The sequence below is a fragment of the Pseudophryne corroboree genome, chromosome 7, assembly GCF_028390025.1.
Source record: "Pseudophryne corroboree isolate aPseCor3 chromosome 7, aPseCor3.hap2, whole genome shotgun sequence".
In the NCBI taxonomy this organism is placed as follows: Eukaryota; Metazoa; Chordata; class Amphibia; order Anura; family Myobatrachidae; genus Pseudophryne; species Pseudophryne corroboree.
Genome location: NC_086450.1, coordinates 23,834,299 through 23,853,455, shown reverse-complemented (window position 1 = coordinate 23,853,455; position 19,157 = coordinate 23,834,299). Strand labels below are relative to the sequence as shown.

Sequence of the window (19,157 nt, the reverse complement as noted above, 5' to 3'; positions counted from 1 at the left end):
CATTTAATCCCGACAACTCGTCTGCTGTTCCTAGGAATGATTCTGGACACGGTTCAGAAAAAGGTTTTCCTTCCAGAGGAAAAAGCCAAGGAGTTATCCGATCTGGTCAGGAACCTTCTAAAACCAGGAAAAGTGTCAGTACATCAATGCACAAGAGTCCTGGGAAAAATGGTGGCTTCTTACGAAGCAATTCCATTCGGCAGATTCCATGCAAGAATATTCCAAAGGGATCTGTTGGACAAATGGTCAGGGTCGCATCTGCAGATGCACCTGCGAATAACCCTGTCACCAAAGACAAGGGTGTCACTTCTGTGGTGGTTGCAGAAGGCTCACCTATTAGAAGGCCGCAGATTCGGCATTCAGGATTGGATCCTGGTGACCACGGACGCCAGCCTGAGAGGCTGGGGAGCAGTCACACAAGGAAGAAACTTCCAGGGAGTATGGACGAGTCTGGAAAAGTCTCTTCACATAAACATTCTGGAACTAAGAGCAATCTACAATGCTCTAAGCCAGGCGGAACTTCTCCTGCAAGGAAAGCCGGTGTTGATTCAGTCGGACAACATCACGGCTGTCGCCCATGTAAACAGGCAGGGAGGCACAAGAAGCAGGAGTGCAATGGCAGAAGCTGCCAAGATTCTTCGCTGGGCGGAGAATCACGTGATAGCACTGTCAGCAGTGTTCATCCCGGGCGTGGACAACTGGGAAGCAGACTTCCTCAGCAGACACGATCTTCATCCGGGAGAGTGGGGTCTACATCCAGAAGTCTTCAACATGTTAATAGACCGTTGGGAAAGACCAATTGTAGACATGATGGCGTCTCGCCTCAACAAGAAACTGGACAAATATTGCGCCAGGTCAAGAGATCCACAGGCAATAGCTGTGGACGCACTGGTAACTCCTTGGGTGTACCAGTCAGTGTATGTGTTTCCTCCTCTGCCGCTCATACCAAAGGTATTGAAGATCATACGGCAAAGAAGAGTAAGGACAATACTAGTGGTTCCGGATTGGCCGAGAAGGACTTGGTATCCGGAACTTCAAGAGATGCTCACGGACGAACCGTGGCCTCTACCTCTGAGAAGGGACCTGCTACAGCAGGGTCCCTGTCTTTTTCAAGACTTACCGCGGCTGCGTTTGACGGCATGGCGGTTGAACGCCAGATCCTAAAAGGGAAAGGCATTCCAGAAGAAGTCATTCCTACCTTGATTAAGGCACGGAAGGAAGTCACCGTGAAACATTATCACCGCATTTGGCGAAAATATGTAGCGTGGTGCGAGGATCGGAGGGTTCCGACGGAGGAATTCCAACTGGGTCGTTTCCTACATTTCCTGCAATCAGGATTATCTATGGGTCTCAAATTGGGATCCATTAAGGTTCAAATTTCGGCCCTGTCAATATTCTTCCAAAAAGAATTGGCCTCTGTCCCTGAGGTCCAGACTTTTGTCAAGGGAGTACTGCATATACAGCCTCCTGTGGTGCCTCCGGTGGCACCGTGGGATCTAAATGTAGTTTTAGATTTCCTCAAATCCCATTGGTTTGAACCATTGAAAAAGGTGGATTTGAAATATCTCACATTGAAAGTGACTATGTTACTAGCCCTGGCCTCTGCCAGGAGAGTATCTGAATTGGCGGCTTTATCTTATAAAAGTCCTTATCTAATCTTCCATTCGGATAGGGCAGAACTGCGGACTCGTCCGCATTTTCTCCCTAAAGTGGTATCAGCATTTCATCTGAACCAACCTATTGTGGTGCCTGCGGCCACTAGCGACTTGGAGGACTCCAAGTTGTTGGACGTTGTCAGAGCCTTAAAAATATACATTGCAAGGACGGCTGGAGTCAGAAAATCTGACTCGCTGTTTATATTGTATGCACCCAACAAGTTGGGCGCACCTGCTTCTAAGCAGTCGATTGCTCGTTGGATTTGTAACACAATTCAACTTGCACATTCTGTGGCAGGCCTGCCACAGCCTAAAACTGTAAAAGCCCACTCCACAAGGAAGGTGGGCTCATCTTGGGCGGCTGCCCGAGGGGTCTCGGCATTACAACTCTGCCGAGCAGCTACGTGGTCGGGGGAGAACACGTTTGTAAAATTTTACAAATTTGATACCCTGGCAAAGGAGGACCTGGAGTTCTCTCATTCGGTGCTGCAGAGTCATCCGCACTCTCCCGCCCGTTTGGGAGCTTTGGTATAATCCCCATGGTCCTTTCAGGAACCCCAGCATCCACTTAGGACGATAGAGAAAATAAGAATTTACTTACCGATAATTCTATTTCTCGGAGTCCGTAGTGGATGCTGGGCGCCCATCCCAAGTGCGGATTATCTGCAATACTTGTACATAGTTATTGTTAACTAATTCGGGTTATTGTTAAGGAGCCATCTTTAAGAGGCCCTTTCTGTTGTCATACTGTTAACTGGGTTTAGATCACAAGTTGTACGGTGTGATTGGTGTGGCTGGTATGAGTCTTACCCGGGATTCAAAATGCCTCCCTTATTGTGTATGCTCGTCCGGGCACAGTACCTAACTGGAGTCTGGAGGAGGGTCATAGGGGGAGGAGCCAGTGCACACCACCTGACCTAGTAAAGCTTTACTTTTTTGTGCCCTGTCTCCTGCGGAGCCGCTATTCCCCATGGTCCTTTCAGGAACCCCAGCATCCACTACGGACTCCGAGAAATAGAATTATCGGTAAGTAAATTCTTATTTTTTCCTGCATCTGATGAATTAAATGAAGTGTGTGATGAAGCGTGGGTTTCCCCCGATAAAAAACTGATAATTCCTAAAAAGTTATTGGCATCATACCCTTTCCCGCCAGAGGATAGGGCACGTTGGGAAACACCCCCTAGGGTGGATAAAGCGCTCACACGCTTGTCAAAACAAGTGGCACTACCGTCTCCTGATACGGCCGCCCTTAAGGAACCTGCTGACAGAAAGCAGGAGAATATCCTAAAATGTATATACACACATACTGGTGTTATACTGCGACCAGCAATCGCCTCAGCCTGGATGTGCAGTGCTGGGGTGGCTTGGTCGGATTCCCTGACTGACAATATTGATACCCTGGATAGGGATAGTATATTACTGACTATAGAGCATTTAAAAGATGCATTTTTATATATGCGTGATGCACAGAGGGATATTTGCCGACTGGCATCAAGAGTAAGTGCGCTGTCCATTTCTGCCAGAAGGGGGTTATGGACGCGGCAGTGGTCAGGTGATGCGGATTCCAAAAGGCATATGGAAGTATTACCTTATAAAGGGGAGGAGTTATTTGGGGTAGGTCTATCAGACCTGGTGGCCACGGCGACTGCTGGGAAATCCACATTTTTACCCCAGGTAGCCTCTCAACATAAGAAGACGCCGTATTATCAGGCGCAGTCCTTTCGGCCCCATAAGGGTAAGAGGGCAAAAGGCTCCTCTTTTCTGCCCCGTGGCAGAGGAAGAGGAAAAAGGCTGCAGCAGACAGCCAGTTCCCAGGAACAGAAGCCCTCTCCCGCTTCTGCCAAGTCCTCAGCATGACGCTGGGGCTTTACAAGCGGACTCGGGTACGGTAGGGGCCCGTCTCAAGAATTTCAGCGCGCAGTGGGCTCACTCACAAGTGGACCCCTGGATCCTTCAGGTGGTATCTCAGGGGTACAAATTGGAATTCGAGACGTCTCCCCCTCGCCGTTTCCTAAAGTCTGCTTTACCGACGTCTCCCTCCGACAGGGAGGCGGTATTGGAAGCCATTCACAAGCTGTATTCCCAGCGGGTGATAATCAAGGTACCCCTCCTGCAACAGGGAAAGGGGTATTATTCCACACTGTTTGTGGTACCGAAGCCGGACGGCTCGGTGAGACCTATTTTAAATCTAAAATCTTTGAACACTTACATACAGAGGTTCAAATTCAAGATGGAGTCACTCAGAGCAGTGATCGCGAACCTGGAAGAAGGGGATTATATGGTGTCTCTGGACATCAAGGATGCTTACCTCCATGTCCCAATTTACCCTTCTCATCAAGGGTACCTCAGGTTTGTGGTACAGAACTGCCACTATCAGTTTCAGACGCTGCCGTTTGGATTGTCCACGGCGCCCCGGGTCTTTACCAAAGTAATGGCCGAAATGATGATACTCCTTCGAAAGAAAGGAGTTTTGATTATCCCTTACTTGGACGATCTCCTGATAAGGGCAAGATCCAGGGAACAGTTGGTAGTCGGAGTAGCACTATCTCAAGTAGTGCTGCGGCAACACGGTTGGATTCTCAATATCCCAAAATCGCAGCTGATCCCGACGACACGTCTTCTATTCCTTGGAATGATCCTGGACACAGTCCAGAAAAAGGTGTTTCTCCCGGAAGAGAAAGCCAGGGAGTTATCCGAGCTAGTCAGAAACCTACTAAAACCAGGCCGAGTATCAGTGCATCAATGCACAAGGGTCCTGGGAAAAATGGTGGCTTCCTACGAAGCAATCCCGTTCGGCAGATTCCACGCAAGAACATTCCAGTGGGACCTGCTGGACAAATGGTCCGGATCGCATCTTCAGATGCATCAGCGGATAACCCTGTCTCCAAGGACAAGGGTGTCTCTCCTGTGGTGGTTGCAGAGTGCTCATCTTCTCGAGGGCCGCAGATTCGGCATTCAGGACTGGGTCCTGGTGACCACAGATGCTAGCCTGCGAGGCTGGGGAGCAGTCACACAGGGAAGAAATTTCCAGGGCTTGTGGTCAAGCCTGGAGACATCACTTCACATAAATATTCTGGAGTTGAGAGCCATTTACAATGCTCTAAGCCAAGCAAGACCTCTGCTTCAAGGTCTGCCGATACTGATCCAGTCGGACAACATCACGGCAGTCGCCCACGTAAACAGACAGGGCGGCACAAGAAGCAGGAGGGCAATGGCAGAAGTTGCAAGGATTCTTCGCTGGGCGGAAAATCATGTGATAGCACTGTCAGCAGTGTTCATTCCGGGAGTGGACAACTGGGAAGCAGACTTCCTCAGCAGGCACGACCTCCACCCGGGAGAGTGGGGACTTCACCCAGAAGTCTTCCACATGATTGTAAACCGTTGGGAAAAACCAAAGGTGGACATGATGGCGTCCCGCCTCAACAAAAAACTGGACAGGTATTGCGCCAGGTCAAGGGACCCTCAGGCAATAGCTGTGGACGCTCTGGTAACACCGTGGGTGTACCAGTCAGTGTATGTGTTCCCTCCTCTGCCTCTCATACCCAAGGTACTGAGAATTATAAGACGGAGAGGAGTGAGAACTATACTCGTGGCTCCGGATTGGCCAAGAAGGACTTGGTACCCGGAACTTCAAGAGATGCTCACAGAGGACCCATGGCCTCTACCTCTAAGAAGGGACCTGCTCCAGCAAGGACCCTGTCTGTTCCAAGACTTACCGCGGCTGCGTTTGACGGCATGGCGGTTGAACGCCGGATCCTGAAAGAGAAAGGCATTCCGGAGGAAGTCATCCCAGGAAGGATGTAACCATAAAGCATTATCACCGCATTTGGCGGAAATACGTTGCTTGGTGCGAGGCCAGGAAGGCCCCTACGGAGGAATTTCAACTGGGTCGATTCCTACATTTCCTGCAAACAGGAGTGTCTATGGGCCTCAAATTGGGATCCATAAAGGTTCAGATTTCGGTCCTGTCGATTTTCTTCCAGAAAGAACTGGCTTCAGTGCCTGAAGTTCAGACGTTTGTCAAGGGGGTGCTGCATATACAGCCTCCTTTTGTGCCTCCAGTGGCACCTTGGGATCTCAATGTCGTTTTGGGGTTCCTAAAATCACATTGGTTTGAACCGCTTAAATCTGTGGATTTAAAATATCTCACGTGGAAAGTGGTCATGTTGTTGGCCTTGGCTTCGGCCAGGCGCGTGTCAGAATTGGCGGCTTTATCCTGTAAAAGCCCTTACCTGATTTTTCATACGGACAGGGCAGAATTGAGGACTCGTCCTCAATTTCTCCCTAAGGTGGTTTCAGCGTTTCACCTGAACCAGCCTATTGTGGTACCTGCGGCTACTAGGGACTTGGAAGACTACAAGTTGCTGGACGTAGTCAGGGCCCTGAAAATATATGTTTCCAGGACGGCTGGAGTCAGAAAATCTGACTCGCTGTTTATTCTGTATGCACCCAACAAGCTGGGTGCTCCTGCTTCTAAGCAGACTATTGCTCGTTGGATTTGTAGTACAATTCAGCTTGCACATTCTGTGGCTGGCCTGCCACAGCCAAAATCTGTAAAAGCCCATTCCACACGGAAGGTGGGCTCTTCTTGGGCGGCTGCCCGAGGGGTCTCGGCTCTACAACTTTGCCGAGCAGCTACTTGGTCAGGGGCAAACACGTTTGCTAAATTCTACAAATTTGATACCCTGGCTGAGGAGGACCTGGAGTTCTCTCATTCGGTGCTGCAGAGTCATCCGCACTCTCCCGCCCGTTTGGGAGCTTTGGTATAATCCCCATGGTCCTTACGGATTTCCCAGCATCCACTAGGACGTCAGAGAAAATAAGAATTTACTTACCGATAATTCTATTTCTCGTAGTCCGTAGTGGATGCTGGGCGCCCATCCCAAGTGCGGATTGTCTGCAATACTTGTACATAGTTATTGTTAACTAATTCGGGTTATTGTTATTGTGAGCCATCTTTTCAGAGGCTCCTCTGTTATCATGCTGTTAACTGGGTTCATATCACAAGTTGTACGGTGTGATTGGTGTGGCTGGTATGAGTCTTACCCGGGATTCATGAATCCTTCCTTATTGTGTACGCTCGTCCGGGCACAGTATCCTAACTGAGGCTTGGAGGAGGGTCATAGGAGGAGGAGCCAGTGCACACCAGGTAGTCCTAAAGCTTTACTTTTGTGCCCAGTCTCCTGCGGAGCCGCTATTCCCCATGGTCCTTACGGAGTTCCCAGCATCCACTACGGACTACGAGAAATAGAATTATCGGTAAGTAAATTCTTATTTTAACTTATGCGCACTTGCTGAGGTACTGATGGCACGAACGGGCCCCACTGTTAATAATTGGATACCTCTGGTGACTTCGACTGTATCGCATGAGAAATTTGTATATATATATATATATATATATATATCTAGAAAAGCCCCTGATAAATTTGATAAGCTATGGGACAGATGGCTTTCTTCCCCGTACAGTCGGACCCTCTATTTCTGCTTTATAATACTGTTCGATTTCTGTGCCTGGTATCTCAATGACTAAATGACACTCTACTATGTGTGACCTCATCGTACTGTTGGGTTACGATACACTCTTTATGTATTGTCTTTGTTTCGTCTGTGCTACAATGGAAATATATTGTTTGTTAAGAATATGCTCACACTGGGTTGTTGCATTTTTCTTTTATTAAATGTTCATGCACACATGATATGGTTTGGATATTCCCTAGAATTACAGCATGCATATTTTCTTTCATCTGTTTGTACTTCTGAAAAATCAAATAAAAATGTATTGGATTTAAAAAAAAAGAACAGTGCGGGGAGAGCTTTAGGGCAGCCCTCTAAAGTGATGAACACGGGGGGGAGGGGGTCTCTGCGTTCCCCCTATAGCAAAGGTTCCCAAACGCGGTCCTCAAGGCACCCCAACAGTCCAGGTTTTAGGTACAGCCATGCCTCAGCACAGATGGTTAAATCAAATTGACTGAGGTGCTAATCAATACTGCTTTCACACCGCACAAATAACCCGGAATCAACGGGTCAGCGTGCGGTGTGAAAAGGGCATAGCCGAAATCCTGGGTCGCCTGACCTGGGAATAAAGCAGTGTTATTCCTGGGTTGAATACCGGGTCAATGGCATTATGGGTGTTATTCCTGGGTTGAATACCGGGTCAATGGAATACTGGGTTGAATACCGGGTCAATGGAATACCGGGTCAATGGTAAACGGGCTTCCGGGTCAATGCGACCCGGGACCCGTTCACTACAACAGGGAGAGGCAGCGCGGAGATGATCTCATCTCCCAGTGCCGCCTCCACCCCCACTGCCGGCTCCGACCCCCGCCGCTATGGCAACCCACATGGCATATTGCCAGGTCAGGGAAGCCAGCGGCAGCGGCCAATGCCGGATCCCACCCGTGAAGGACCCGATTCCAGTTCCCGTGGGATTTTGCATTGGCGGTGTAAAAGTGGTATAAGTCACCTGTGGCCAAGCATGGATACATGTAAAACCTGGACCGTTAGGGGTGCCTTGAGGACTGCGTTTGGGAACCTCTGCCCTACAGTTATCACTATCAGCGGTTCACCCCAGCAACCATTACTAGAATCTTCTGTTATGGCTAAGTTATCGTCCACTGTTGGGTGTTACTTTGTCTGTATTTCTGTAGACTTTACACTTTATTTTATTGATGCCTCCTACACCCCTGCATTTACTGCACACTATTCACTCGGTACAACATAATGGACTTGTGTGCAGAGCTCATTACCTGAATGGTACAATATGCTTCAGGCTTTTGTACCAGATGTCGTCTGTTTCTTTTTTTGTCTTTCTACAGGTGTTGTTTTTCCACACCTGAGTGTATGAGCTCTCAGAAGGGAAACACCATTAAAGTGTAATGCGCTATATTCTCTTACACCGTAGGCCTACAGTAGGAGCAGTTGCCGGCATCTGAGAATTGCAGCTCGTGAATTTGCATTGGGTCCAGTTTTTAGTGACAGACTTTAAAAAAGCTAATTATTCGCACAAATAAAACTACACAAGGCGGAAAAATGTCCTAGCTGGCGTACAGAAATCACTGGGATGTGCGACATTCGTACATCTGTGTGTGACTGAGTCTGAATCTGTGTAAATTGTGCTCCGATGAAACGGTGGCGACTTTTCTTTACTCCATGTTCCGCTGTGCTTCATCTGCAAAGTTGTACACGCGTTAGACTAATTCCTGAGCGGTTAATGACGCAAGCCGAGCGTCTGTAGTGCACTGTACGTGGCTTTTTGCTGCAGTTAAGGTGCAAAGTTTAAATATATGGTACGCTACTGTTCTCTGTCTCTGTCTACTGGGCGTCTTGTACCATATGGCGTACGGACACTGGGGGTAATTCCAAGTTGATTGCAGCAGGAAATTTTTTAGCAGTTGGGCAAAACCATGTGCACTGCAGGGGCGGCAGATATAACATTTGCAGAGAGAGTTAGATTTGGGTGGGTTATTTTGTTTCTGTGGAGAGTAAATACTGGCTGCTTTATTTTGCACTGCAAATTAGATTGCAGATTGAACACACCACACCCAAATCTAACTCTCTCTGCAAATGTTATATCTGCCCCCCTGCAGTGCACATGGTTTTGCCCAACTGCTAAAAAATTTCCTGCTGTGATCAACGTGGAATTACCCCCACTGAGTGTATATGGACACATCTGCACAACATGCCTTATTCATAGCTGTCTGTGTGAGGCAATTTTTCTAGAAACTGCCTGTAGGGGAAATATGCGCAGAAAGAAAGGCGATCAACAAGTGATTGACATGCGCCCTCTTTTCTATTTTTCTATGTATTTTTTTACAATTTCCAGAAGTTCAGTTTCGTTCTTCCCTTTTTTTTTTTTTTTACAAAGCGGAAAAGTAACATTTTTTTTATTTAAATTTAGGTTTCTCTTAGTTCTTCATTTGTTGGTTCCGTTTTCGTGCATTTTACCTTGTACGGTGCAGTTATTTCCTCTATCGGCAGATTTTGGAACTCATTCCTTTTTTTTTGTTTTTAACACGGAATCCTCCTAATTTACATTTTAGATTTGGTGGCACTTCTCCTAAATGATTAATTAGAACTACCTACAACTCTGAATAGGGAATCGTTATTCTCGCCGTGTTATATGTTAAGGCAGTGTATTACAACTTGAGTCTACAATATGCAAAATATGGATTATTCCGAAATATTGAGCGGGGGGTAATGAAGTCCGCGTTCAACGGATGCGTGGGATGCCGGCTGAACGCGTATGTTTTTTTTAAAGGGGCAATCATGTACAATGAGCGTGGCTACATCGCAGACGAGGCCGAGCGGCGTGCCTAGACGCGCCTGCGCTTTGGCCCGCCGCCGAGCGTACACAGACGCTACCATTCAAAGTGAATGGGGCACGGGCGCGTCTACGACGCACGCGCATCCCATTCGTTCCTGGCGGTGTTCCCGGTGGGGCGCGCCTAGTCACAGACGGAGCCGCGATTAGCGTGGTTCCATCTGTACAAGGCATGGTTTAGCGTTGTGAATGATTGGCTCTTTAAAAAACTCATTACAATCCGGCCACAGAATTTTTGGAGCATGACTGAGATAGTGACACTTTTGCTCTTTGGTTTAATGTGCACAAACTTTGTTTCATTCACCTAATTGTTACAAATATTTGTATTACCTTACCTTCAGGCTGTGTGTAAGGTGTATAAGGAACATGAATTCATTTTGTGTATGTACACACACTTTGTTTCATGCACTAAATGATTAAGGGGCGTATTCATTTAGTGCCGGTTCTCTCGTTCAGGCGTAAAACTGCACTTTTCAGCTGTTTATAGGTCGAATTTACATTCAACCTATTCAATGCCCGTGCCGTTTTGTTTGACTGGTGGAAAAAACCGGCACGGGCGAAATCCATGTGGATTGGCAAATTTGCCGCCGATCCACGTGTTTTGGGAATTTGCAGGTGCTTTCGCCCGTTTTTGGGTCCATTTTCGCCCATGCTGATTCGTCAACAAAAAAAATGAAAAGGCATGGGTGAAAAGTGACTCAAAAATGGCCGAAAACGCCCGCAATTAAATACACTGATGTCGAATTAGTGCCCGTTTTTCGGCTAGCCGAAGAAAACGGCACTAAATGAATACGCCCCTAAACCTATTGTATAGAATGGCCCACAGGCTTTGTGTGTATATGGTGTGTATGAAACATAAATGCATTCTGTGTTACACTTGGGTCCAAATCACCATGATATCTCATTATGGTATACAAATATTCCAAAGTACAGAAAAATCCGATATCCAAATACTTCTGGTCCCAAGCATTCCGGATATGGGGGACAACCTGTACTGAATAATGTAGATGGAATATCTGGCATTTGTACTAATTATGGCCCCTCCGGCACCAGTCTGCCATGTTAGCTGGTTGGCGTAACCGCGCAGGCTTGTGTTGCTCAGTGTATAGGGCGCAGGAGGCAGTGATCTCACAGCGGCTCAGTTTCTGCGTTCCGGACTGTTTCCCATCTCGGCACGATGTGGAGCAGGCTTTGCAGCTGTCGTTACCACGGTGGGGGACGTATACTTTATTTCGCAGAGCCGCAGACTAATGTCAGGTTAACAAATCATGTGATTCTTATCCAAAAATGTCACTTTATAGGGAACTGGGGCCTTTGAAAATAAAGGGGTCTGTGTACTAAGCTTTGGAGAGAGATCAGCCCCCAACTGTCATTTTTTAAACACAGCCTATATCATGACAGTTGGGAGCTGATTGGCTGGTACTTTAGCTCTCTCCGAGGTTTGATGCATCTCTCCCATAAGCAAATTTTTATGCGCCTAAGAAGCATAGTTCGGGAAAAGTAAACCGGCGCGGGAATTGCTGCCTGTGGCGGAGCGTCCGCGTTGCGTCCAGCGTCTCACGCCATATCCCGCGAATAGGCTAGGTGTGTGATGACACAGCTGTTCAATAAGTTCTGCTTTACGACACATGCTTTTGCTTTTCAGGCTGGCTGTCTGAGATGCACCACTTACCACCTGCCACCATCAGTCTTCTGTCCGGCTCGCAGGTCATTACGTCCGTGGTCAGCGTGGTGAAGGAACTGGTGGAGAATGCCCTGGACGCCTCCGCTACCAGCATTGAGGTTAAACTGGTAGGTCACTTAAATAGCTTTGTTTTATTATCCCCCCCCCTGTTCCTGCCTTATAACATCCATTCTCCGCTCCCATCACTGGCTGTAATGTGCAGAATCTATTCCAAGACTGGCTTGCCGACTTACGTAGGCCAGAATGGGGTTCAGTATGATTTACTAACAGACACAATACCGACGGTCATTGGCCTACAGTCAAAATACTGACGCAGTCAACATACCAACATTCATTATGTCAACATGTTCAAAATGTCGACATAGTCAAAATACCAATATTTTAAATGCTGACATGTTAAAATACCAACGTGAGTTTTTCGGGTTTTTTTTGTGTCAGTGTCTACATAGATCGACGCGGACACCGTCTAAGTGTACCGCGTCCCCTCGCATGGCTCGCTGCGCTCTGCACACTATTATATTCCCCCTCCGGTTCCACTGGGATGATAAAGTATGAACAAGTCTGTTTCTCTTTCATCCACTGGGGGACACTGGAAGCTTACGCTGGGGTATAGAGGCTTAGTTACCGGGAGCTGGCACAATGGTAATTTAGAAAAGTGTGAAGCTCCTCCCCCTCTAGTACCCATCATCCCCAGTTAGAAAACTCTTCCTAGGGAGCTGGTCACTCTGGAGAGGACTCCAGGTATTTTATTTTATTTATTTTTTAATTTATTTTTTCTTCATTTTTACATTTTGAAACCTGCTGTTTATGAAACCAGGAACACGGTTTTAATGCATTTATAGTAGGAAAATATTTCTCCTATGGCGCTGCAATTGAGGCAGCAAAAGGTGGTACTAAATAGGTCACCAACCTATTAAAGTAAAAAAACAACAGAAAAGTACAACCTCGCTTTGCGCGTCCAAATGTTCAATTTGTCCAATGATCCTCACAATGGAGTATGACGATTTTTCAGATCAATCATAAAACGGAAACAGATGAAAAACACAAAATAGTGTAATATTGCCAAAAATAAAGTATATGAATAAAGTTCATCCCAATATGTAGAAAGGATGATGATGGTGACAAGATAGTCCCAAATCCAAGATCCACCTCCGTCTGGAAGAGGGTCACCCGAATGTTGTGTCAGGAAAAGGTCCTTACATGTATGCTTACTTGTATACAGATGATGCGAAACTCATAAAGGTTTCTTTAAAACTCCGGATCATACATCACTATATGAATAAAGGCCACTTTTTCCTCATATGGAGAATATAAAACCAAAAAGAGGATCGATATTAAGAGCAAAAACTCCTTTATTTACGAGTAGTAAACAGATCAAAGTGGTGGACAAACAGCCATACCATAAATGGAAATGATGTTATATATTGGCATAAATGTCCGGATATTAATATGCCAACAGATTCTCATATATGGATGGTGATGGTTGAACACCACAGTCAAAGCCTCTGCCATACCCTTTCCTTAGCTTACAGCACCTCTGTGAAGGTGCTAGCAGCTTCTCTGCATCTCCAACCTAATTGTGAGTATCCGCCCCCCCCCCCCCCCCCCCCATGCTAACCCTTCCGCCCAATTCTTAGTCCTCAGAGCAATGGAAGCATCTCTTACACAGGACGGTCCCGCTGCTCTGCATTACAGGCGGCCGCACGGTCATACTGAGCTCGGCTCTCTTACTGGCGGTGGGTCCTGACGGTCAGCGAGAGTAGCAGGCCTGTTTTCGGCGGCTGTACTGAGATCAGCGAACTTACTGAGCTGAAAGGCCGGCCATTATCCAGTGTAATACGAAGGAGGAAGGGGGCGGAGCTTCACAGTGGTGCCAAGCAGTACTGACAGTCATAGAAGGAGGCTGTTTGCAACTTCCACACACAGCCTGTTTACACTTGTACCTCTCCTCAGGCAGGCTTGAGCACAGGTGAATAACTGCTTGAAGACAGACTGGTGATCTACAGTGCAGTTGAGGTCTCCTACCAGAAGTCTTCTCATCTAAGCTTTACCGAAAAAGGTTGCGAGTACACCCGGGTGTGAGGCTGGTTTAGGGAGACAGGGAACTCAGGGGGAGGGGGGGGGGGGGCTCCCTTCCTCTACTGCCATATCTTTGTCTGGTCTCATTCATTGCCATTACATATACTGTGTGTGTGTACCGTCTCCACCGCAGAAACATGACGGGCAGATCAAACACAAAAGCTTCTCAGAATCCCTTTTCATGTTAATTCTACCTCACGGTAATTCTACCTTGTGCATCACATGCTCTGCGGCGGGGTCAGATCAGCCGACTGATAGGTTTGACACGCCAGCTTGGGCATCTGCTTTGGTTGGTTCTGTGGCTACTTTGTCGGACGAATTGGCCGAGTCACGTAGGACAGAGCCAGCCTGGGCTAAAGATTTAGCAAGGTCCATGGAGGGTCTCGCTAATGTCATGGGTTCTTCTAGTAGAACTTCTCCTAAATCTTCCCTTAGACAAAAACGTCCTCTACCAGCGGTACTCCAATCTGATGAGTCAGACGAGGGACAGCTTCATGATGAAGACATGGAAGAAGGAGAATGGGAAGAATTTCAGGAAGAAACATTACCGGAGTCCGACTCCGGTGCACACGGAGTAGAACCATTGATTATTGTGGTAAAGAAGGTCCTTCATTTCCCGGAAGAGCCAGTTCCCGAACCCAAGGAATTTCAGTGGTTCGGTGAGCAACAAATTTCCTTGACCGTGCTTCCTTTTCCTCAACAGCTACATGACCACCTAGCGACAGCATGGAAACAGCCAGACAAGTGTTTCCAGGTACCAAAGAAATTATTTTCTCATTATCCTTTTCAGTCCTCAATGACCGGTAAATGGGAAACTCCTTCACCTGTGGATGCTCCAGTGTCTAGACTTTCCAAAAAGACAACTCTTCCGGTGCCGAGGGCGACTACGCTCAAAGACACCTCAGATCGTAAAGTTGAGGCTACCCTGAAGTCTATATACACAGCAGCAGGAGCCCAACTCAGACCTACTCTGGTGAGTGCATGGGTTAATACTGCCATTGTGAAATGGGCAGAGGAGTTGGGTAACGGGTTAGATTCAGGTACTCCGGGGTCTGATCTTAGGGTCATCGCTGAACACATCCGTGAATCAGCAAGTTTTTTGGCTGCGGCCACTAAGGATATTAGTTTGATTAGTTCTAGAGTTTCTGCTTCTGCAGTCACTGCTCTTCGGACTCTATGGCTACGCTCGTGGCATGCAGATACGGAATCCAAGAAGGCGGTTGAGGCTCTTCCATTTACGGGTGATATATTGTTTGGGCCGGAATTAGACAAGTGGATTTTTCAGGCTACTGGAGGTAAATACACCTTTTTACCATCTGCACCTCCGCCTGCCAGGCGAACATATACAGGTCCTTATTTTCAGTCCTTTCGTCCTCAACAGTCCTTTCGTAGTAGAGGCAGAGGTACTTCTTCCCAGGGCAGAGGAGGAAAAACCAGAGGTCATCCAAGCACAACGGTACGTTGGCCTGAAGTCAATCCAACTGAAAAACGAGTGGCGTGACGGTCTTCCGACCCACCTTGGGGATCCACATGTGGCTTCTTGTCTCCTGTCCTACCATCACGTTTGGGTACAAACATCCTCGGACACTTGGATTCACCGTTTAGTGTCGTCAGGGTACAAAATAGATTTTTCAGTTTCTCCACCTCATCGGTTTTATCACAACAGGACTGCCATCGTCTCCAGCCAAGGCGGCGGTACTGCAGGAGGCCATTCAGTCGCTTCTCTTTTCAGAAGTCCTGATTCCAGTTCCACAGAGGTCGTGTTTCTATTCCAACCTGTTTGTGGTCCCAAAGCCGGATGGCTCCATCAGGCCGATCCTCAATCTGAAATCGTTTAAACAAGTACCTGAGGTTTTACCGGTGCAAGATAGAATACATTCAATCAGTAATAGCGAATCTGGAACCAACAGAGTTCATAATTTCCATGGACATAAAGAATGCGTACCTACACCTCCCGATTTGGGAACCACACTAGGCCTATCTACGGTTTTGCCATTTTACAGGATCACTATCAGTTTCGGGCCCTGCCGTTCGGTTATCATCGGCGCCCTGTGTCTTCACCAAGGTCATGTCCGTGCTGATCTCTCACCTTCGATCCTTGGGTGTCACCATTGTTCCGTACTTGGACGACCTGTTGATCGAGGCGCCACGGGAATCAGCTCTGTTGGAACATGCGTTCTTAACATACCACACACTGATTCACCATGGATGGATAATCAATTTCGACAAATCTCAATTGATTCCAACTTGCCGTCTTCTATTCCTAGGTGTGATTCTCGATACAGAAATCCTGAAGTTTTTTCTGCCTATGGACAAAGCTCAAGACATTAATCAGATGGTCCAAGAGGTGTTAAGGCCGAAATGGGTATCTTTGCACCTTTGAATTCCCCTGCTAGGCAAGATGGTGGCAACCTTCGAAGTATTGCAATTAGGAAGGGTCCACTCTCGACCTTTTCAGTTAGACCTTCTATCTCAGTGGTCGGGTTCACCTTCATCGACAAGTCTGTCAATCTCTTCGGACACGATTGCTGATCTGTATCCACCACAGAAGAGACAATCTACTGGCGGGACGTCGATTCGAATCTGGGATTGGACTATTCTGACGATGGATACGAGTCTCGGAGGTTGGGGTGCGGTGGTCCTCGATTATCACTTTCAGGGCAAGTGGTCGATTCCAGAGAGTCCGTTACCCATCAGTGTACTGGAACTCAGGGCAGTTTACAACGCACTGATATCAGTGACTCATCTTCTTCGGTCACATCCGGTTTGGGTACAATCAGACAATGCAACTGCAGTTGTGTACAACAGACAAGGCGGAACCCGCAGTTTCCAGGCGATGCAAGAGGTTTCTCGGATTTTACAATGGTCAGAGAAAAATCGGGTGATTCTGTCCACTGTCTTCATTCCAGGAGTCGACAACTGGGAGGCGGATTATCTCAGTCGTCAGGACATTCATCCCGGAGAGTGGGCCCTACACCCAGACGTGTTCCAGGCTCTAGTTCAAAGATGGGGACGCCCTGAGATCAACCTCATGGCATCTCGGTTGAATCATCAACTACCCAGGTACATGTCCAGGACAACTGATCCAGCAGCAGAGGCAGTGCATGCACTCGCAGCCCCTTGAGATTTTGATCTGGGGTACATATTTCCTCCCATACGTCTTCTCCCTTCAGTTCTCAAATGCATAAAACACAAGTCGGCCCGGGTCATTCTCATAGCACCAAACTGGCCGTGGAGAAGCTGGTTTTCGGATCTTCAACTTCTTCTGGTGGACGAACTGTGGGTTCTGCCGCTCCGGACAGATCTTCTCCGTCAAGGTCCGTTTCTACACCCCAATTTACCGCAGCTGACTTTGACGGGTTGCTGTTGAGACCGCTATTTTAAGAGGTAAAGGTATTCCGGAATCAGTTATTCCTACCATGCTCCGTGACAGAAAACCAGTCACGGAGGCCCATTATTACCGTATTTGCCCATCTTATGTTTCCTGGTGTCAGGGACGACAAATTCCTTCCAGATCTTTTCGTCTTTCCAGATTTTTGCTGTTTCTCCAACACAGATTAGATGCGGGTCTTCGCTTAGCTTCCTTAAAGGTCCAGATTTCTGCTCTCTCCATTTTCTTCCAACGCCGTCTGGCACTGCTACCGGAAGTGCAGATGTTTCTTCAGGGAGCACTTCGAATTCAGCCCCCTTTTGTTCCACCTACGGCACCATGGGATCTGACTTTGGTGCTTTCCTTTCTTCAGTACTCCATGTTTGAACCGTTGGAGGAAGTGGACCTTAGGTTTCTCACCTGGAAGACAGTGCTTTTGTTAGCACTGACCTCTGCTCACCGAGTATCTGAACTGGGTGCACTATCGTGCAAACCCCCATACCTTGTCTTCCACGATGACCGAGTGGAACTTCGTACACAGGCTGCCTTCCCTCCAAAGGTAGTGTCCGCTTTTCACATAAATCAACCGATTGTGGTGCCGGCTTTTCGTGAGGGGTCCAGCCAACCCTTTACTCTGGACGTTGTTCTAACCCTGCTCCTCTATGTGGCTAGGACGGCGGCCTTACGTAAATCGAACATGTTGTTCGTCTTGTACGACGTTGCCCAAAGAGGTTGGCCTACCTCAAAACAGACTTTGGCTAGATGGATTCGCCTGACCATCCGTCAGGCATATGTCAGCAGGGCTATGCTGCCTCCATCGTCCATTGGAGCGCATTCCACCAGATCGGTGGGTACTTCTTTGGCAGCACGTCGGGGAGCTTCAACCCTGCGACTTTGCCGTGCGGCCACTTGGTCTTCCTCTAATACATTTATTAAGTTTTATCGTTTTGGTCTTCGGCCTCTCGGTTTGGCCAGTTGGTTCTGCAGGTTCCTCAGAGCTCTCCTGCCCGTGGGGAAAACTTTGGGACGTCCCCAGCATAAGCTTCCAGTGTCCCCTAGTGGATGAAAGAGAAAATAGGATTCTGGTACCTACCGGTAATTCCTTTTCTCCGATTCCACAGGGGATACTGGACACCCACCACAGCTCTTTCTCCTGCTTCTTGTTGACAGTTTTTGGGGCTTTGACCTGTTCGTCTTGTTTCCGTGTGTGTGTTCTTCTTGTTACTGCTCGTATGTTCCATCTCCACTCGGCCTACATTTTCCTAACTGGGGGATGATGGGTACAAGAGGGGGAGAAGCTTCACACTTTTCTAAATTACCATTGTGCCAGCTCCCGGTAACTAGCCAGTGTCCCCTATGGAATCAGAGAAAAGGATTTACCGGTACGTACCAAAATCCCATTTTTTGGGGCAAAAATTACTTAAAAATGCATGTCAGCATTTTGACATGTTGGCATATGAAATGTCGGTATTCTGACGATGTCGGCATTTGGAACATGTCGGCATACTGAATGTCTGTATTTTGCCCGTAGGCCAATGGCTGTTGGGATTATAACCACCAGTATTGCATCCTTCGGTAAATCAACTCCTACCCCCCGGAATAATCAGAGTCCAAGGTGCCTGATGCAGCTTCTAATTCCTTACTGCCCCACCTGCTTACTTCCATCTGCAGATAATGGACTATTAGCATTACCTAGAATTTCCCGTCATCCTGGGGCCAAGCTTTTAGCTTTGAGGCTCCAGTTCTGTAGAACTCGAGCGTGTCCTTTTTAAATCGATGGTTCTGTCCAAAGCATTGATTGTAGATGGGTGTCCTGTTTTACAGCTTTTTCTGTGTCTCTGTCAGATCGCCCCCGGGTGGTTCTAAAGCGGCTGGAAGACCCAGCACAAATGTAATCCTGCCTGGTCAGCAGACGGACACCTTGTGGGACTGAAAAAAATATATTACAGCTGCTAAAAGTACACTCACAGTATATTGGGGCTCGGAGCAATGCAAAAATAGGATTTTGGTTACCTACCGGTAAATCCTTTTCTGGTAGTCCGTAGAGGA

General features: G+C 47.6%; 1 protein-coding gene across 1 annotated transcript in view; it reads left to right on the top strand.

Moving 5' to 3' along the window:
• Positions 1–19,157, top strand: part of PMS1 (PMS1 homolog 1, mismatch repair system component) — a 228,726-nt gene that overhangs the window by 64,259 nt on the left and 145,310 nt on the right. The window contains 1 exon segment of the mRNA XM_063932749.1: positions 11,621–11,766. Coding sequence (XP_063788819.1) covers positions 11,635–11,766 — 132 coding nt within the window. The 5' untranslated portion in view covers positions 11,621–11,634.